Source organism: Gopherus evgoodei, chromosome 17 (assembly GCF_007399415.2).
Source record: "Gopherus evgoodei ecotype Sinaloan lineage chromosome 17, rGopEvg1_v1.p, whole genome shotgun sequence".
Lineage (NCBI taxonomy): Eukaryota > Metazoa > Chordata > Testudines > Testudinidae > Gopherus > Gopherus evgoodei.
The window spans coordinates 1,688,093-1,708,490 of NC_044338.1; the positions used below are offsets into that span (position 1 = coordinate 1,688,093).

General features: G+C 55.9%; 1 protein-coding gene across 2 annotated transcripts in view; it reads left to right on the top strand.

Moving 5' to 3' along the window:
• The window catches only part of NEK8 (NIMA related kinase 8), a 27,944-nt gene extending 10,557 nt beyond the window's left edge, over window positions 1–17,387 (top strand). The window contains exons 1-15 of one of the 2 annotated variants that reach the window (XM_030537149.1): window positions 1,567–1,635; window positions 3,758–3,963; window positions 5,091–5,323; window positions 7,419–7,550; window positions 7,759–7,967; window positions 8,522–8,601; window positions 9,179–9,360; window positions 9,633–9,783; window positions 10,624–10,700; window positions 11,961–12,078; window positions 12,388–12,538; window positions 12,848–13,011; window positions 13,250–13,408; window positions 13,679–13,837; window positions 16,169–17,387. In XM_030537149.1, coding sequence (XP_030393009.1) covers window positions 1,589–1,635; window positions 3,758–3,963; window positions 5,091–5,323; window positions 7,419–7,550; window positions 7,759–7,967; window positions 8,522–8,601; window positions 9,179–9,360; window positions 9,633–9,783; window positions 10,624–10,700; window positions 11,961–12,078; window positions 12,388–12,538; window positions 12,848–13,011; window positions 13,250–13,408; window positions 13,679–13,837; window positions 16,169–16,197 — 2,097 coding nt within the window. In that variant the 5' untranslated portion in view covers window positions 1,567–1,588 and the 3' untranslated portion in view covers window positions 16,198–17,387. Of the gene's footprint in view, window positions 1–1,566; window positions 1,636–3,757; window positions 3,964–5,090; window positions 5,324–7,418; window positions 7,551–7,758; window positions 7,968–8,521; window positions 8,602–9,178; window positions 9,361–9,632; window positions 9,784–10,623; window positions 10,701–11,960; window positions 12,079–12,387; window positions 12,539–12,823; window positions 13,012–13,249; window positions 13,409–13,678; window positions 13,838–16,168 lie in introns of those variants that run through there. The other variant, XM_030537148.1, reaches the window with a different exon arrangement.
• Window positions 17,388–20,398: the final 3,011 nt, after the last annotated feature.

Here is a 20,398-nt window from a genome sequence, read left to right on the forward strand (position 1 = left end):
AGGTCTCGGTGTTTACCTTGTGTCGGGTTCAGGGCACATGCTCACACTCCTCTGCGACGATGACAGCTCGAAACTTACTGAAAAAAAACAAGAAACCCGGATGGGATTCTCACTAATCCCCTGACTCCAGGGGCTGGGGCTCTAACAACACCCCAAAACCTGCAAGACTTGCCAGCCACTCCCCAGAGCTGGCAATGCCCACTGGCCAGGACTGGAGTGCCCGGAAACAAGCTGGCAAAGGGCAGGATCCCAGCACTGCACAGTGTTACCTGTTTTGAGATTTTAAAGCCCATCTCATGAGTTTTGGGGCCTGACTTGTGACTTTTGAACTGTAGGGGTTGGCAGCACCTCCCCCGGGGGCATCGCTGCCTGAGCCCATCTTCCCCCAGCTCGGGCACTGAGGCCATGGGGCGCCTTCCATGGGTGCTGGGAGTGGTGAGGCACCTTCCATGGGTGCTGGGAGCCATGCGGTGCCCTCCCTGGGAGCCGTGAGGCATCTTCCATGGGCGCTGGGGGCCGTGGGGCACCCTCCCTGGATGCTGGGAACCGTGGGGCACCTTCTGTGGGCGCTGGGGGCCATGGGGCACCCTCCCTGGATGCTGTGGGCCGTGGGGCACCATCCATGGGTGCTGGGAATCATGGGGCACCATTCATGGGTGCTGGGAGCTGTGGGGCACCTTCCATGGGCACTGGGAGCCCTGGGGTGCCCTCCCTGGATGCTGGGGGCCGTAGGGACCTTCCGTGGGCACTGGAGGCCGTGGGGCACCCTCCCTGGATGCTGTGGGCCGTGAGGCACCTTCCGTGGGCGCTGGGAGCCCTGGGGTGCCCTCCCTGGGAGCCATGGGGCATCTTCCATGGGCGCTGGGGGCCGTGGGGCACCTTCCGTGGGCGCTGGGGGCCGTGGGGCACCCTCCCTGGATGCTGTGGGCCGTGGGGCACCATCCATGGGTGCTGGGAATCATGGGGCACCATTCATGGGTGCTGGGAGCTGTGGGGCACCTTCCATGGGCACTGGGAGCCCTGGGGTGCCCTCCCTGGATGCTGGGGGCCGTAGGGACCTTCCGTGGGCGCTGGAGGCCGTGGGGCACCCTCCCTGGATGCTGTGGGCCGTGAGGCACCTTCCGTGGGCGCTGGGAGCCCTGGGGTGCTGGGGGCCGTGGGGCACCCTCCCTGGGAGCCGTGGGGCATCTTCCACGGGCGCTGGGGGCCGTGGGGTGCTGGGGGCCGTGGGGCACCTTCCGTGGGCGCTGGGAGCCCTGGGGTGCTGGGGGCCGTGGGGCACCCTCCCTGGGAGCCGTGGGGCACCTTCCGTGGGCGCTGGGGGCCGTGGGGCACCCTCCCTGGGTATCTCTAGGACCCTGGGGCCATTAGCTCCCTCGTGGTGCCCCCGGGGCTCCCCACCCCGCTGCTGTGAGCGGCCACGCTCTGCTGCCCCCCGCCCCCGCCCCCTGCAGCGATCCCGGGCGAGATCCGCAGCGAGGGGGTCCCCGTGCGGAGAACGCGGCGGAATGTTCCTCCGCGGCCGCCGTAGTGGAGCCCGGAAGTGTCTCCATGGAGATGGGGGGAGCCGGGCCGGGGCTCAGGGGTGATGGAGAAGTACGAGCGGATCCGGGTGGTGGGAAGAGGAGCTTTTGGGTGAGACACCCCCTCCCGCCAGCCCGGGGGCGGCAGCGCTGCCACGCGGCATCTGGGGGCGGGACACGCTGGGCTGAGCCCCGGTACATGGTGATGCGGCAGCTCCCCCCGCCCCGGCGCAGCCAGTCAGGGACCGGGAGGCGGGAGGGAGCCCCTGGGGCAGACAGTGGAGCGGGGGGATGGGCTGGGGGCAGACAGGGGAGCGCGGGGGGATGGGCTGGGGGCAGACAGCGGAGCGGGGGGGATGGGCTGAGGGCAGACAGGGGAGCGCGGGGGGATGGGCTGGGGGCAGACAGCGGAGCGGGGGGGATGGGCTGAGGGCAGATAGGGGAGCGCGGGGGGATGGGCTGGGGGCAGACAGCGGAGCGGGGGGGATGGGCTGAGGGCAGACAGGGGAGCGCGGGGGGATGGGCTGGGGGCAGACAGAGGATGAGCTGGGGGCAGACAGCGGAGCGGGGGGGATGGGCTGGGGGCAGACAGGGGAGCGGGGGGGATGGGCTGGGGGCAGACAGGGGAGCGCGGGGGGATGGGCTGGGGGCAGACAGCGGAGCGGGGGGGATGGGCTGGGGGCAGACAGGAGAGCGCGGGGGGATGGGCTGGGGGCAGACAGCGGAGCGGGGGGGATGGGCTGGGGGCAGACGGGAGCAGGGGGGATGGGCTGGGGGCAGACAGGGGAGCGCGGGGGGATGGGGAAGATAGAGGATGAGCTGGGGGCAGACAGCGGAGCGGGGGGGATGGGCTGGGGGCAGATAGAGGATGAGCTGGGGGAGACAGCGGAGCGGGGGGGATGGGCTGGGGGCAGACGGGAGCGCGGGGGGATGGGCTGGGGCAGACAGGGCAGCGCGGGGGGATGGGCTGGGGGCAGACAGAGGAGCGCGGGGGGATGGGCTGGGGGCAGACAGCGGAGCGGGGGGATGGGCTGGGGGCAGATAGAGGATGAGCTGGGGGCAGACGGGAGCGCGGGGGGATGGGCTGAGGGCAGATAGGGGATGAGCTGGGGGCAGACAGGGGAGCGCGGGGGGATGGGCTGAGGGCAGATAGGGGATGGGCTGGGGGCAGACAGCGGAGCGGGGGGGATGGGCTGGGGGAAGACGGGAGCGCGGGGGGATGGGCTGGGGTCAGATAGAGGATGGGCTGGGGGCAGACAGGGGAGCGCGGGGGGATGGGCTGGGGGCAGACAGGGGAGCGCCAGGGGATGGGCTGGGGGCAGACAGCGGAGCGGGGGGGATGGGCTGGGGGCAGATAGAGGATGGGCTGGGGGCAGACAGGGGAGCGCGGGGGGATGGGCTGGGGGCAGATAGAGGATGGGCTGGGGGCAGACAGGGGAGCGCGGGGGGATGGGCTGGGGGCAGACAGGGGAGCGCGGGGGGATGGGCTGGGGGCAGACAGGGGAGCGCCAGGGGATGGGCTGGGGGCAGACAGCGGAGCGGGGGGGATGGGCTGGGGGCAGACAGGGGAGTGGGGGCAATGGGCTGGGGGCAGACGGGAGCGCAGGGGGAATGGCTGGGGGGCAGACAGCGGAGCAAGGGGGAATGGGCTGGTGGCAGATAACAGACCATGGTCCGCTAGGCCTAGTGGGAGGCCTGTATTTCTCACTGATAAAGCTCCTGAGACCGGATGTCTAGAGCCGAGCATCTTAGTCCAAAGGTACTGGGGATGCATGACTGGAGCAGGGCTCACAGTTAGCGTCTTCATAATACTCTGCATCGCTAACTCAGTGCACTGCCTCCGGAGAGGTGGGGAATCACTATTATTACCATTTTACTGGTGAAGAAACTGAGAACAGGTGTGACTTGCTTAGCTGCACGCAAGAGGACAGTGTCAAGGTTGGGGAAGGACCCGTGGAGTTCTGTGCTCTAAATACTGCATTTATTTCCTCTTGTAGTTTGGGGGAGGAGTGGAAGTGGGACCAGGCTCCCTGAAATGGTTCCTGTGTTGCTTGTGTCTCTTGGTTTTTGGACATGTGCATTTGGAAAACATCTGGTGCTGTTTTCCACTTCACATCACTCGTTCTGGCTCTAGGCCTGGTCACCCCTTTCCTTGTTTAGCTACTTCCCATCCCATCTCTTGCATGGCTGGGCTCCCCTCTAATGCAGACTGTCCTTGCTTTGTGCTATTACAGAATAGTGCACCTCTGTCTGCGCAAGGCTGACCAGAAGCTAGTGATCATTAAACAGATCCCTGTGGAGCAGATGACGAAGGACGAGCGGCTGGCGGCACAGAATGAGTGCCAGGTGCTGAAGCTCCTGAATCACCCCAACATCATTGAATATTACGAGAACTTCCTGGAAGACAAGGCTCTTATGATTGCTATGGAGTATGCACCAGGTGGGACGCTGGCTAGGAGGGGCATGGGCTGGGAATAGAGCTGCTTGGATTCCCCATTGTAGTTGGATCTGGTGAATAAGCCTCTTTAGGGACTGCCTGACTTAAATATCAGCAACTGAGTGGGTTGGTTTACAAGGCATCCATAAAAGCAGGGGGCTGCGTGCTCTGAAGGTGAGGAGAATCCAGCAATGTCCCTGGTACTTGAGACAGGCCTGACTTTTGTTTGGCAAGGCTGTTTCCCTTGGAAGAGGTGCTCACTCCTGCCCTTTGACACCTATTTCCTTATCTGTAGCATATCCCATGTAAGGCTGCTGTGGAAATGGTTTGGAGGTCCCCAAGATAACATAAGCTTGTTGTTCAAAGGGACCTGGCCACGTTGAAAATCCTATTTGAAAACATTGTAAAATACGTTTGCATTATTAGTATTGCCAGCACTTATCCCAGCAGAAAGGGTTTTAAAAATATCTTTGTCATCACTGATCTGTGTGTTCGCTTCCACTCTTCACTTGGGGGTTCTGTCCGTTTCCCTTCTGGTTGTTGTCCGCTTCCCTTTTGGGCAGCAGTGTTGGAGTGGCAGAGCTGCCTGGAGCAGTGTCAGTTCAAACAAACACAAGATTTGCCATTTGGAATCAAGAAAACATTTACGTTAGAGTCTGTAAAACTGCTTCATACAAAACCAGAATTCTGGGCTTACATTACCTGACAGGGCCCCTTTAAGTAGCATGTAGGTACTTTAACAAGGGGTATTTCCCTATGCAGAACAGGCTTATCTTGTTCTCTCTTTGACATTTGCTTCCTCACAGTGCTCTGATATGTATGGTTTTAGCATTTCTTTTGCCTGCTGAGCCCTGGAGGCAGCACTGCCATTGACAGTGTGTGCTAACGTTAACCCCTCTGCTGCTGGTCCTGCATCCCATGTGCTGTGCTGCTATTGTTCTCTTTACATTCAGAGAATGCTGGTAAGCACCATTGGTGCATTGTCTGACTTTGGACATCGTTGGCTCATTCAGCAGCAATTGTGTAGTTAAGATACTGTGACTCAATTCCATTACTTTTGGTTAAGATTATGCCAGACCTGGTAAACTTCCTTTGCCGATGGCCCTTCTGCCCTTTGCAATCCATCCCAGGTGGCACCTTGGCAGAGTTTATTCATAAACGTTGCAACTCCCTGTTGGACGAAGACACCATCCTGCACTTTTTTGTGCAGATCCTACTGGCCCTTCATCATGTTCACACCAAACAGATCCTCCACCGGGACTTAAAGACTCAGAACATTCTATTGGACAAGCACCGCATGATTGTCAAGATTGGAGACTTTGGCATCTCAAAAATCTTGAGCAGCAAGAGCAAAGCCTACACGGTGTGTATCTCCTGAGAGTTCCCAAATTTCTGAGGTCTGGGGGAAGTTCTTTCCATCTGATCTACTCTGTTTCTCTGCCTCCATGTGAGGAGAGTGGGCCTGAGATTGGGTTGCATCAGCGATTGTGATTTAGATTTTGACAAGTCAGTAAATAATCAATATTACTGCTAATCTTTCCGCTCTGTGGGTGTCTAACTCCGGTTAGCTCAGTGATGTTAGGGTAGCAGTGAAGACACAAAAACAACAAGGAGTCTAGTGGCACCGTAAAGACTAACAGATTTATTTGGGCATAAGCTTTCGTGGGTAAAAAACCCGCCTCTTCAGATGCATGGATGAAAGTTACATGTGCTATAATGTACAGTTATACAGTATATACTGACACGTGAAGAAAAGGGAGTTACCCTGCCAGTGGAGAACCAGTGTTGACAAGGCCAATTCATTCAGGGTGGGTGTAGTTCACTCCCAATAATAGACAGACGAGGAGGTGTCAATTCCAGGAGAGGCCTGCATCTGTAACTTTCACTCCATGCATCTGAAGAAGTTTTTTTTTTTTCACCCACAAAAGCTTATGCCCAAATAAATCTGTTAGTTTTTAAGGTGCCATCGGACTGCTTGTTGTTTTTGTGGATACAGACTAACACGGCTACGCCCTGATACTTGACACGAGTGAAGACACAGCAACTCCGCTTCTAACACAGGCTAGTAGTTGGAGTTCAACCCCAGGCTGCTGTACAGGCTTTAAGTCGAGCTGTTAACCCGAGTTAAAAGCTGAGTGGGTGCGTCTTCACTGTTACTTTAACCCAAAGTAAGAACAGACCTTCTTGTGCAGCGTAGACATACCCTTAATCTCCCTTGATAACCTGCCTTGCTGCAGTCATGAACATGATTCTGTCAGTTCCTAGCTTTCTCATTTCCATAGTGTCTGAATGCCTTCCAATAGTGCTTTAAAACAGCGGTCACATGTGGCTTGTTCTTGCTCTCCTCCTTGTCCCCAGGGGAGTGCTGTGTGTGGTGTGGATTGGTTCATTTTGGTAGGGCTTTGTTGTTGTGTGTTGTTTTTTATTTAAAAATATCCCTGCCGCTGTGTGTTTGTGCTGGAGAAGGCTGGTTGGAGGCAGGTGCCTGGCACTTGCAGCGGGAGGGGATGGGGGGTGTTGAGATGATCCATAGATCCTGGGGAGGTTTGTTCCTCAGTCCGGTACTGGCCTTGTGGAAGTTGTTCCTCTTGCACAGATCAGCTTTGCCCTTGGGGTAAAAAGTTGCCCTGTTCCAGAGGGGTGGAGTTGTTTACCACAGTCCTCATCCTGAAGCTTTAGGCTCCTAGATATGTTGGGTCCAAGCCACTGAGCGCCTTGAAGATAAGGACTGAGTCCTTGTACTTGACTCTTAAGCTACGGAAAGGCAGCGCAGAGGGTGATGGACAGCCTGCCAGGCTCATGATGGCCTGTGGTGCCGAGGAGACTCACTGTGGCATCCTGTACTAGCTGGAGTTTCCTGAGGCCTGTTGCCTTTTGTGCCCAGGTGCGCTGCATTGCTGTAGTCCAGATGGGATGTGACAGAGTCTTGGGTAACCAAGGTTCTGTCCCAGTCCAGCAGGCTGGGATGGAGTCTCCTAGCCAACCAGAGATGATAGAAAGTGCTGCTACGTGAGAGGTTAGCACCAGAGAGCCTCTTCTGGGACCGGGCTGATATGACACACGTGCCTGGTGGCTGAATGTCCTGTCTTTTATTTTTTAATCCTCTCTCTGCCTCATACCTCAGTATCTTTCCCCATCTAACCTGATCTGGTTGGCATCAGTAGGTGATCTGAGCCCCTCAGTTGGCTAGGAGTCCATATTGGAGCGAAGTGCTGAATGGGAGAGGGAGCCATGCTCTAGCAGTGTCAGAAACGGTAAATCCTCCAGCAATTTTATCATGGGAAGATCATCGGCCAGTAATCTGTAGCAGGGAAACTAACGCCCCTCCCAGTTCACCTAGAACTCTGGCTCCTATGTGCTGTAGTCAAGTCATTTTTGTAATGGGGTTGATCTTTAGCTCTCCTTGCCATGGTTCTGGACTCGGAGTGCTAGCATGCATCTGTGCCTCTTTCTCTTAGGTTGTGGGGACTCCGTGCTACATCTCCCCAGAGCTGTGTGAAGGGAAACCCTACAACCAGAAGAGTGATATCTGGGCGCTGGGCTGTGTGCTCTACGAACTTGCCAGTCTCAAGAGAGCCTTTGAAGCTGCAGTAAGGCTGGGGCCTGGGGTTTTCCTAAAGCAGAGACGTGAATTCCAGAAACACATCCACATTGGACTGTGCCTGCTGCATTTCCATGGAGCCTGCAGTGCTCTTCTCTAAGACCTTGCATTGCTCCTGACGTTTTCTGCCCCTCTGCCCATTCAGCAGCCAGGGTTCTGCTAACCATGTGTGTCTATCTTCCTTCCATATTCTCCAGAACCTGCCCGCCTTGGTGCTAAAGATCATGAGTGGGACATTTGCTCCCATCTCAGACCGATACAGCCCAGACCTGCGCCAGCTCATCCTGAGCATGCTCAACCTGGACCCTTCCAAACGGCCCCAGCTGAATGAGATCATGGCCCAGGCCATCTGCATCAGGCCACTTCTGAACCTTTACACTGATGTGGGCAGTGTCAAAATGAGAAGGCAAGTGGTGCTGCTGTGCTTATCTCTCTGGGGGCTAGCAAGGGGAGGGAATGGGGCTGGAGAGGCTGCCACAGCTCCCAGGAGGTCTCTGAGAGGGTCAGTTCTTTACTTGGTTGGAACTGGGAAGGGACACTGACCAGCTAGGGATCTCAGCTCTGCTTGTGGTACGTGCATACAGACTAATGGGACCCAGCGCTGGTGCTGCTGTGCAGCCCAGGGGCTCAGGAGAGAGTGCAATGCTGAGGGGTTGTCACTGGGAGGACAGGTTCACCTCCGGTCTCAGGAGCTTGCTGAATGGTGTTGCACTTGCTCACTCGCCCTTACCCTGGGGCCAGCATGACCTCACACAGGACATGGTGCTGTCAGAGAGCCAGCTGGCCAATCTTAAAGAACTGTCCCCAGGAAACTCTGCCCTGACTCTGCCTGCACCAGGCCATGCTCAGCAGTTCACTTTGCCCTAATGATAAAGCTTCCCACTCCTCTGTGAGCCCAGTGCTAATGCTGGCCAGGCTGCCTGTGTGAACAGTCAAAAGTTGTGCATTTCGGTTTGACAGGGCTGAGAAGCCATTAGCTACAGTGCCACCAGTGACCCACAACAGAGCAGGAGGAAGAGTGGCAAGCGTCAGGCCCAGGGGTAAGGCCGGGCAGCAGAACTTCATTTCAAAGGCGAATCCTTTGTATTGACCGTCAGTGGCATCCTCTGCCAGATGAAACTCAGGCACTTCACACCCTAAATCCCCTTCTTCGGAGAACCTGTACTCTGGCCCCAGGCTGGTGGGGCTCAGGGGCTAGCCAGTGCTGCTTCTCAATCAGCCCCTTCAGAGGCTTTCCTGCCCTTGTTCTCTGGAGCCTGAGTTCCCCTGTGCTGCAGTGCACCCAGGCTGGGAAATTGAAGGTCCCTGGGTGATGAATAGCTAGAGCTGTAGCACCCCATCTACCCTCTGGAAATTCTAGAGTAGAAGGCTTCTTTGCCCCTCCTCCTGCTAGCATCGCCCTGGCCAGCTGCTGTGAGCAGCCTTCCCTGCAGCCTGGTGAGCCTCAGACAGAGGTTCCAGGCCCTGTTCTTGCTAGTTGATTTAGCCCCTCTGTCTAACTGGGGGTTGTCCTCCACTGCGGGTGGGCATCTGGGTAGTATGACTAGGGTCACTTGCCTGCCCGGGAGGGCTGCGGGGTGGCAAGCTGGGGTGATGGTATTTCATTTGGACTCCTAGGAGTTCGAGTTCGCTCAGCCAGGACTGGAATCCCACCTCCCCTGTCTTCCATCTATACCTGGGGCAGCGGAATCACCACCCCCCTCCGCCTGCCCATGCTCAACACAGAAGTGGTGCAGGTTTCTGCAGGGAGAACCCAGAAGGCCGGCATCACTAAATCAGGGAGGCTCATCATGTGGGAGGTGAGCAATGGCGAGCAGGTGGCAGCCAAGGGCAATAAGCCACTGTCAGCAAAGGGGCTTGGGCAGAGGGTCTCAGAGGAGGAGTGCAGCTGCTTCCAGACATGCCATGGCCCCACATCCCCCCCCAGTGAGCAGGCGAGTCCCTGGCTGCTCCTGGTCACCACTGAGGCTGCAGGAGGTGAGGGTGGGCTTATTGCCCCTAACTTGTTCTTTTCACCCAAGCCCAGCTGCAAGCAAAGTGCATTTCAGTACCTTTGGCTTCTCCCTGCCAGGTTTCCCCAATGGGTGCCGCTGGAGGCCCCTCCCTCCCAGGGGCCACAGAGCAGCTCCAGCCTCAGTTTGTGTCCCGCTTCCTGGAAGGCCAGTCCGGAGTGACTATCAAACATGTGTCCTGTGGTGACCTCTTCACAACCTGCTTGACAGGTATGGAGTGAGCTGTGCCGCCCCCCTGCATGGATGGGGGGTTCCCTGCACAGCTGTCATGGGATGGGTGCAGTTGCTGACGGGGCATGCCCAGCAGGGCTCTAGTCCCAAAGTCCATGTGGCAGAGAGCCCTTCCCAATTTCAGTGAGTCTTTGCGAGCTCCCTGCAGAGCCAAGTGTCCTCAGCAGCACCTGGGGAGAGGGTCTGAAAACTCTATGAAAGCATCTTTGAAGCTGCTTTTGGTCTGAGCTGCCTAGCTGAGTGACATCAGCGTGGAATGTGCACTGTTTGCACAGTGAGCTTCTTCTGATGGCCCCTGGAGAGCTGGGTGTGTTTGCAGTTCTGCTGGGGATCAGGGGAATAAGTGACAGATTTGCAACTGGCAAACTTCAAATGTGTGTGTTTGTCCTATCTCTGACCATGCTTCCTGCTGCCCCTGGTGTGGGTGGCTGGTAAATGAAGGGCTCTGTGTGTTTAACACCTTTCCAGACTGTTGAATGAGAAGCTCCTGCGTACACAGCTGGAATAATGTTATCTCAGCGCTTTGCCCATCATCCCGTTTGTGTTAGTTCTTGTTGGGTGATTTGTCCCAGCAGATTTATGGCTTCTTCACTCAAGAATCCTGAGCACCATCCAAAACTAACCCTCTGCAGTATCCCCCCTAGCAGCTAGCCCAAGGCATCCATGTGGGATTTGCCGTGTCTGACAGCCAGTGCGGGCTCCCCAGGGACGCTGGGACTGCTTGGAGGCTGTGGTCTGTGGCCTAGCTAGTCCCCAGGGCTGTGTGGACCGACGACGTGTCGTGAGTGGCTGTAACATGGCTTTATTTTGCTTTTCCAGACAGGGGGATAATCATGACTTTTGGCAGTGGCAGTAATGGTTGTTTGGGGCATGGAAACTTCACTGATGTAACACAGGTTTGTAGTGTAAGGAGCTGGGGACACCGATAAATATGGACTGTATCATGTGGCCCAGCTACTCCCAGGCCCTGAGCGGACTTGCAGCAGTCCTGCTGTGTGCATCCAAATGATGCTGGCGGGCTCTGGAACCGGATCCTTTCCCTTCCCTCCCCCCAGCTCTGTTCTGCTGCTATTCATCCTGCTTCTCCCTTCACATTTGCACAAAGATGTCTTTAAATGAGGGGTTGCAACATGCCGAGGGAAGTCGAGAGCTGCCTTGTGGTTGCTGTTGGCTGGGGCCCAGACTCTGCCACTGCCTCCAATCACACACCTGGCTGTTTCAGTCTCAGCCCTGCAGCTGCTGCGGGTCACTGGGAAACTTGTTTTTCAATAGAGCCAGTGTTCAAAGGAGAGCCACGCGTCCCTGATTGGGACAAAGTGCTGGAGCTGTAAAGGCACTCTTCTTTCCCCCTCCCCTCTCTGGGCTGTTTCCCAGCCCACCCTGGCGGGCTGGTGGCGATAGCATGCGAAATCCAGCCAGGTATGAGGGTTTGGGCCTGTTTGTCTCTGTGCTCCCTTGTGCTGCTTCGTTGGGTGTTACCCTCTGGCTTCTGCTTGAGATCTGCGCACACCTCCCATTTGCTGCTGTGGAGGAGCATAGATTGGTGGCTGCAACCATATTTAAGCAAATGGTGCTTTTCCGTGAGAAGATTAAGGAGGATGAGGCCCATGGGAGGGATGTGTTAGATCTGACTCTATCACAGCAGGGGAAAAACAAGGTGAGGAGATAAATAGGGAATCTCCATCCATCTGCCTTAGGGGAGAGTTAGCTAGTAGTTTCCGTGCAGTGCCCTGGGTGTGGATCTTGCCAGTGAAACATTATAACCCAGTTTTGCCTCCTTTGCATGGGCTTTTGTCACAAGGGTAGAGCTTTGCCCTGCTGCCTTTGGCATAACGTTTCTCCTCCCCAAACTGTTGTGCTAGTTGGTTGTCTGGCAGCTGTCATTTACCCCATAGGCAGCTGCATTTTCCTTTGTGCTGTATATAGTTTGTAAAGCACCTTTAAGATCCCTTGAGACAAAAGGTACTACAGAATGTAAATGTTGTTCATATGAGGTAAAACCTAGGATCAGAACTAGAAAATCCATGGAGCTCTGCTACCGTGCCTTGTCATTCTGCAGCATCCGCCGGGCAGGCAGATCTGCTGTAGTAAGGTGTCAGTCAGAGAGCTGACAGGGAAAGGACATAGCTGACTAATGCTGTTCTTTTCTCTAACAGCCTAAGATCGTGGAGGCGCTGCTGGGCTATGAGATTGTGCAGGTGGCATGTGGTGCGTCTCATGTGCTGGCCATTTCCAATGAACGGGAAGTGTTTGCCTGGGGCAGAGGGGACAATGGTAAGGGGATTTTAGCTGCCACTGCTTAGCATGATCAGGGGTAATTTTCCTCCCTTTTTGCTTCCCCAGTCCCTACTGATCTCCCTGTGTGCACTTTTTGGAAGGTAACTGTTGTGCAAAACTGACTGGGGTTGGAGCACCCAGCAGTTCCCCACAGCCAGGATGCCTGCCCCCTACACAGTGCCCCCTGCTGGGTGTGTCCAACATCCAGGCTGCTGCAGTCACCGCTCTAGATATTGTTACTTGGGAAAATGCCTTTGGTTTGTATTTTGACACAAAAAGTCTCTTTAAACGATTTCTTTTGCCCAGGTCGGCTTGGGCTGGGAACTCTGGACTCCCACAATTCTCCCCAGCAGGTAGCTCTTCCGCCTGAACACGAGGCTCAGAAAGTCCTTTGTGGTATTGACTCCTCCATGGTCCTGACGGTGAAGAACCAGATTCTCGCATGTGGGAGCAACAGGTAAGAAAAGAGGGATGTTTCCGTGCCTTCTGGACTAGAGGTGTCAACATAGCAGATCAGCCCAGGGCCCATCTAACCCAGTGTCCTGTCTCCAGCGGCGCAGGAAGCTCAGTAATGGGTCTCTCTGGGGCTGCAGACAGCTCTAGTGTAGAGCAAGGATGTGCCCTGTATCACAGTAACGGGACATTTCTCAGCATCCCTTGGCTTCAGTGCAGCTAGCCCGGGATGGCTTTGGCCTGAGGCATCCTGGAGAAGTTCCACCTATAATATGTGATGTTTGCCCAGCCCCGGACTGCTCTCCTCATGCAGGTTTAACAAGCTGGGCCTGGATAAGATTGCGGAGGAGGAGGAGCCGTCCCTGGGGGATCAGGTGGAAGAGGCTCCCACTTTCACGTGTGTCCAGTCAGGGCCCTTAAATCAAGAGCCAGTGGTGTGTGCAGATATTGGAACAGCCCATTCGGCTGCGCTCACAGGTGAGGAGCTGGCCCTTGGAACCTGGGGTGGGAGGGGTAATGTGGGGGGACACTGGCCCCTGTGCCGTGCGGTTTGGGTTCCAGACAGCGAGTCAGCCTGGGAACATTTGGGGCTGTGAGGGCAGCGTGCTCAGCGCTGTGAAACACGCTGGAATACTGGCCTCTTACTGTGCCATCTCGCTGCTTTCTGACCAGGCGAGCGTCGCTGACTTCTCCTTTCTGTCTTCCCCATTGACAGCTTCTGGCCAGTGTTACACCTTTGGCAGCAACCAACACGGGCAGCTTGGCACCAGCACCTGCCATCCCAGCCGTGTGCCCTACCTGGTTGTGGGACTCCAAGCGATTAAGGTCACCATGGTGGCTTGTGGCGATGCCTTCACTGTGGCCATTGGAGCAGGTGAGATTGAAGCCCTGGTGTCCTGTTCTGCAGCAGTCCCTGGCTTTCTTGAGCTGTTAGCCAAGGAGTTAGTGCTGCTGGTGAGTTAAGCCTTGCTCTGCTCCAGACTGCAGGCCCACCGTGCTTCGTATGGCCACTCTGAGAGGGGTTTGGGGGGCATGCTTGTTCAGCTCAGCAGGGCACTCTGCTCTCTAACTTGAGACAGGAGGGTCAGCAGAGCTTGTGGTCAGTCTGGGAGAAAGTGTCTGTAGCCAAATATCTCCTTTCCAGAGGGAGAAGTGTACACCTGGGGGAAGGGAGCCCGCGGGCGCTTGGGAAGGAAGGATGAGGAGACCAGGACTCCTAGGCCTGTGCAGCTGGAGGAGACTCACCCCTACCTGGTGACCTCTGTCGCCTGCTGCCATGGGAACACACTGCTGGCAGTAAAACGTGAGTATAGGGTTCTTCGCCATGCTCAGGGGACTTAAACTGAGGCCCTGCCTGGCGCCCTAGAGGGGTCATGCCCTGCAGCGCTGCGGGGACAGAGTGTGCTTAGCCAGCAATCAGCCCCCACTGCCCTCTGATCTCTGCAGCTCTCCTTGCTAATTATGCTGTGATTTGGGGGACACTACTGCTCGTTCCGTGCCTGCTGGGCCACAGATCCTTGGGACACTCCTGCCTGCCGTGGCATCATTTTGACTTGCCTCTGGACTAAGCCCCTCCAGATTTTGCCACTCTGGGATTTCCTTTGGGGAAAGCGGGGTGCTGCCGTGTCTGCTGCCACCCAGGTCCCTGTCTAGCTGGGGTGTTCCATTGCTCTTCCTTAGGCCAAATGCTAATAACCAGGGAATCCAACACCTTTGCAATCTGGATTTACTCCTCTGCAGTGAACTCTGGGCCCACAGAGCACCGGAGCAGCCCCCACTGCAATGGGTCCCTGTTCAGCCCCATCAGTCCGGACATCCTGTACCAAGTGTTTAGAGTGTCTGCGCTTTGGGGATTGGTCACAGGCTGGAGACCTATTCCCGAGCTGGGAGTGCTGCATGCAGCACGCTCTGGAGTCACTGAGCACTGCTCCATACATCAGCTAGTGGAAGGAGGGGGAGCACATGAGCTCCTGAGTGGTGCAGAGCCCACTCCCCCCTGGTTGGAACACCTCTGCAGCTCCTCCCATGGCTTACCGGGCCAAGGGCCCCCGTTGGTTACCAGCTGGCTGGGTTCTGGAAATCCATGGTGAGCCCCAGGCAAAGCACAGAATCCATCTCTCATTTGTGCTACATCTCTTTGCCACTGTAGTGATATTGAGCCAACCCAGCAAAGCAAAGAGCAGTGAGGGAAGGAGGAGCCTCTTGGATTCCTAATGCCCTCCTGCTATGCTGGTCAGGGGAAGCCTGCAGGGAGCTGCCCTGCTGGTGGCCATGTTTATGGAGCCAAAGCATTTCCCAAGCCAGCCGCTTTCAGAGCAATTGAAGTTGCCTAAATAGAAACTGAGATTTGAGGCATCATTTTGGCTCCTGGATCGTCTCTGTGGTTTGATAAAAATAGCAACGGCCTGTGGCTTCTCGTCCCTCGGTCTGAAGGAAGCATCGTTACGTGGTTCAAATAAGCCCACAGTCGGACCTGCCCTTCCTGTGCCAGGGAACGTGAAGGGAGCCTGGGTCTGCTCGTACCCTTGCAGTGTGGACTGTGGCTTTTCCCTTTCCCTGTCCCCTGTTAGCTGGCTAATTGTCCCCAGCAGGGAGGAGCTTCTAGTTTCCTCACGCTCCACTGGGCACCTTGATTAATCTACAGAAACCAGTCTTGGATCTGTATGATCCAGCCTAGGTCCTTATCTGCCCCCCACCCCCCAGTCCCATCCGAGCGCCTCACAGTCTTTCCCTGATTTATCGTTGAACCCAAATGCATAACAGCAAAACAGCGCCCAGCCCTGCCCTGCTCCGTGGGCACCAGAGTGCAGGTAGCATGGAAAGCCCACGGAATGGGGCGGTTCGAACTGTCGGGTTGGAAAGCTTTTCCCAGAAGAGAGAACCTGTCTGAGCCTTCTGCTTGTGGTACAGCCCTAGTGCCCTGACACGGGGCGTACGAAAGGCCCATCACTAACAAGCAGCTCTGTGCTGAGGAGACAGTGGTTCCTTACTGCCCCCACTTGTCATTCTCTCTTGGTCACCATTCAGTGCAATTTCTTCTCAGCATTTGGCATCTGCTCCCTGGCTGCAATTGGCTGGGACTGGGCTAGTACCTGCGACGCGCTTTGCTGTGAGCTCTGTACTGCAATCTGCTGCTCACTTCAGTCAGACCTCAGCAGTGCAAACCTCCATGCCGAAGCAACCCCAGTCAGGAAGGGACCACTAATGAACAAACAATGAGAAGTGGGAGCCCGTCCAGCGGCACAGAACTCCTTTGGAGAGAGTCTCTCTTCCCCTTTGGGGCTAACCCAGTGGGGGGAGAAAGGGGCGCACAGATCTCAAGGAGTCACTGTTTCTTTACCCCCCAGAAGACCCTTTAGAATCAACATGAAGACAAAGGGCCTCTCTGTTAATCCGTTAGCACCAGTGCTCATAGCAGTTCCGATGCCAGCCCCACGCCCTCTGCTCTGTGTACTAATGAGGCCTCACAGTGGCTTTCCGAGACAGCAAGAAAGTTGGGCTACTGAACCACAAAGCCTGTCAGCCTGATTATTGGCTTGGTAGCCACAGGTTGCTGCTGATTTTGGATCTGGTGGAGTGCTCCATCGGAAACTTTGCCTGTGTTTATCCCTGGTTTCTGCCCTTTGTGTTTCAGCTGCAGGGGAAGAGTTGGGCCCCCAGTGAGGAATGGGCTGAGAGGAGTGAACTGCACCGCCTCCATATAGACATAGCCAGCTTCCTTCTGATCTCCTGACCTGCATGGCGCGCACATCCTCTCCCGCTTGCCTCCGTCTTACTCAGGCCTGGAGGACGGGGCTCTGGAGTGCACTGGTGCTTGCCAGGAGCCGGAGAACACCTAATCTAGAGAGAATGGAATGCACAGAACTGAGGCCCTTGTCGTTAATACAGAGATGTCAAGCCACTCAGATCAACAGGGGTCACTGCAGGCTGGAACCTGAAGCCTCCCCCGGGACACTGCCCCATGGAGCAGCGCCTGCTGGGAAGGCCACATCTCTCCATCAGGGATGAAGGGTGATCATGACCTGTCTTGTATTCAGCGGCCTCCACTCAAGTGATTTCACTGTGGCATTGCATATGTGATTGCCACCAGCAAGAAGGGCCTCAGTTTATTTTCACACTTCTGTGAAAACTGACTCTGGTTACAAAGCGTGGGCTGGCAGCTTGGTGTCAGAGGGAGCTGTCAGCGTGTGCACCGGAACGTCTGTTGTTATGGCCCCAGGCACTGTGAGGGGTGACTAAGTGCCAAACTATTCTACTTAAAGTCTGTTTATTCCTGAAGAATGTTTGGCCCAGTTGTTGACTGAGTTCATTGCGTTTTCAAGCGACCAAAGTTCTGGGGCCGTGACCCACTTGGCCCTTCGCCAGCCACCAGAACCCACGAGAACAGTGATCTCATGTGTAGGCGGCGTGGCCCTGGACTGTTCTTCCCAAGTGCCTGCTTTAACTCTCCGATCACAGCTTGACTTGGGTCCTTCAACTCTTAGTTCTGGATGCCCCGGCTAAGGTTTGTTCTCAGGTCTCTAAAGCCTGCTAGTGGCCAGTTCACTGTCTAACAGCCTAGACCTCTGCAACTGAAACTCACCAGTATCACGGCAAGCAGCTGTGCGTAACTGGAGGTCTAGCCCTGATCTGACCAGGAGGAAGGAGGAGGCCCTCCCCAAGGCTCTTCCTGCCAAAAACTGGAGTTCTCTTTTGATGTACCCAGAAGAATCATTCCCATTTTTACTGACACCAGACTCTGGGCCATTTGCTGAAGAGCCTTTGTCTCTGATCTATCTTGGCAGGCCTCCTTTTCACTCTGCTAGGACACACTTGCTAGTCAGTTGTGTATAAAGGCTGCGCTTTCACTTGCTGGTAGATTCACTGGCTTAGTTATTTCATTGTGGATCTTTGTTTGATTTGAGGCAAAACTTGGCAGTGGCTGACAGGCTCCAGTGGTGTCTGGCTGCTACGACTGCAGGATGAAGGATCATTTCCTGTCCCCACTGGGTGCAGGGGCTCTGGAGAGGCCTAGGAGCGATGTCCCCTGTAGTGCTGAGAGCTGTGCAGTGACCTGACTGGGGACATTCCTCTCTTGCCTGTGTTCTGCCAGGAGAGCGAGGCCTCCTTTCCCTGGTGGCTGTCTTCTGCAGAGGTGGGAAGAACCGGTACTCTGTTACCACCAGAAAGTCCTGTTTGTGGTTCAAAGATGTCTGTTTTCTTGGCATTTGCCTTGTGCCGTCCCCCTCTGCTGCCTTTGGAAGCTCTAGTCACACGAAGGGGCTGTAGATCAGATCACTGCACATGCTCATTGGATCTCTCTAGCCCTCAGAATGGTGCGGCTCACCAGGGGAGTTAGAATCCAGGGCCACTGTGGGGAATGGATCTCGACTGGTTCCAAGCCGGTGCTGACTGACGAAAGCGGAGCGTGCCTGGCTGTGCCAGGTAAGCCTGTCTCATGGCCCTTTGCTTTGGATGAGCTGCCTTTCCTCTCCCTCCTGTAGGTCATTGTGAGGCTGCCAGGAGCCCTTGTTTAAGTGGAGGTGTTTTCTGCCCCCAGTCGGGTCCAGGATTGTCAGTCGGGGCAACCCTTAACCAAGGGGATTGCAGTGCTCATAGGGCTAAGAGAACCACTGCAGCCTTCCTGGGCTAATGGTTTCAGCAAAGACCTCTTGTTGTAGGGCAGCCCCAGCTCCTGTAGGAATAGCATCCTCCTGCCAATGTCTCCTCAGACCAGCTAGCAACTGCCATCTCCTGCCCTGGCTCTGTTCTGTAGAGCCCAGGGAGAGGGCTGCCAGAGGAGCTGAGCGCGTGCAGCTCTCCCTGACCTGACCTGGAGCTCTGGGGGCTCAGCACCTCTCTCAGTCAGCCCCCAAGTCCACCCTGAATCAGTGCAAGTGAGAGATTCCCTCCAGAGAGCCTGGCCAGTCTGCTTACTGACCCAGGGCTGTGGAAAACGGTGCCTTCCCCGAGGGAGATGCTATTCCTGCCTCTGGAGAGACTTGCCAGAGGGTCAGAACTGGCCAGGACTGGCCACTGGAGAGGGGGGTTATGATTCCGTAACCCAGGCAGGGCAGCTACCTGCTGAACCATGTCTGCCTCTGACAGCACAAGGTCTCGGCTCTTCACTTTAGCAGCACTTGTACAGCAGCTCCTGCCAATAAAGTATGGTTGAGTTGAGTAGAAATCCACCTTAAGCCAGTCTCTTGGAAAGTCCTCTGCCAGCCTCCTTGTTTCCTATGTCCCCTTAGAGCGAAACAAGAAACAGCTTCCCAAGGCGAAATACCTGCCATGGCATCCCCTGGCACCAGCTCCACTGGTAGCCTCTTTTGGGGCTTTTACTGCATGAGGGATGCTGGTTTATGGCCTACTGAAGGGCCATTTCTCAGCAGAGTCCGGGGGGGATGGCAGCATTACGGACGGTAATGAAGCGAGGAGCCAACTCATTAACCATGTGCTGCCAGAGGGGAAGGCCCCAGTAACCTCCCTTGTAGGGTGACTATGTTTTCCCAAGGGAAAACGGGAGGGAGAGGGCCCCCTCCCCTCTGTGCGTGGGGCCAGCCTAGGCCTGAGCCCTCCCTGCTGCCCACCCACCTGGGGCTGACCTGGCCCAAGCCGCTCTCTTGACCCCTCCCTCCCATGTGGGGCTGGCATTGCTGCTCTCCTGCCCCGTTGGGGGTCACATCCAGTTTGTTCTTGCCAACTGATCATCAGGCAGCAGCAAACAGGACAAATGTCCAGTTTTGTCAAAAAAGTCAGGACAGCTGGGACAAGGCTTAAAAAAGGGACTGTCCTGGCCAAACTGGGATGTGCAGCCACCCTACCCCGTTGATTCTTACTCATGTCTTACCTTGATGTGTGTGGAGTTTGGGGTGTTGCAGCCCCAGGCTAAGGCCAGAGCCAGCAGGAATTCACAGCCACTGTTGGTATTTACTGAGCACTGGAGTTAATCTTTGAAGCCCCAGAGTTCAGCAAGGTCATCTGAATACTTTAATACTGGACTGTGACCCACCTCGGAAAAGAAACAGAGGCCCCAGAACAACAATAGAGCTCTCGAAACTACAGGCTGAGACACGTCCTCCCTGCCCGAGGCACAACAGCCAGAGCTAACAGGCCATTCCATTCCTCAGGTCTGTGCTTTGTTTCCCCGCACAAGCTCATGCCACCCTTAGTGAAAGCTTCGGCTTATCCTATCAGCGGCTTGTTTGCTTGTGTGGAGTCCTGTGTGTAGAGAGGCGGGGGCTACAGTACATATCCCAGCTAAAGGCAAGGAGCCCCACAGGCACTGAAGTGCACGTACCCCTTTCGTGTGCGCCCCCTACTCTCAGCTCGCTTCCAAAGCCAGAGCACTTTCCACAGGAACACTGCCATGGAGTGCATAGAAGAAGAGAGATGGGCCCTGTCCTGGTGAAGAGGACAGCTCAACCACGGGACTATTCCAGAATGGCAGCGTCCCTCAGCTATCCCTGGTGAGCGGAGGGTGGACAGAAAAAATAACACATTCAGGAGATGATGCTGGAAAGGGCAAGGCTGCTGAGGCACCCGATTTCCCTCCTGTTCGCTCAAGCTTGAGGTGGATCTTGTGCAGTGTTCACATTCCTGAAGAAAAGCGGAAGGCCCATCACTTGGCATACTGACTCAGAGGCAGTGGGACTACGTAGTTTCTGTAGCTCTCCTAAGCATGTCCTGGGAGTGGAGTGGCCTCCATAATCCGATTTCTTCTGTGTGAAGGGATGGTAACATCAGGAAGAGGGAGGAGAGGGACTCAAGAAGTAGAAAATTCCTATGGAGCTGGTGAAATTCCAGGCCACTTTGTTCCATTCTCAGCTGAAAGTTGGGGAGAGAGAGTTTGCAGTAGGGTTGTGATGGGCTGTTGAGGGCACTG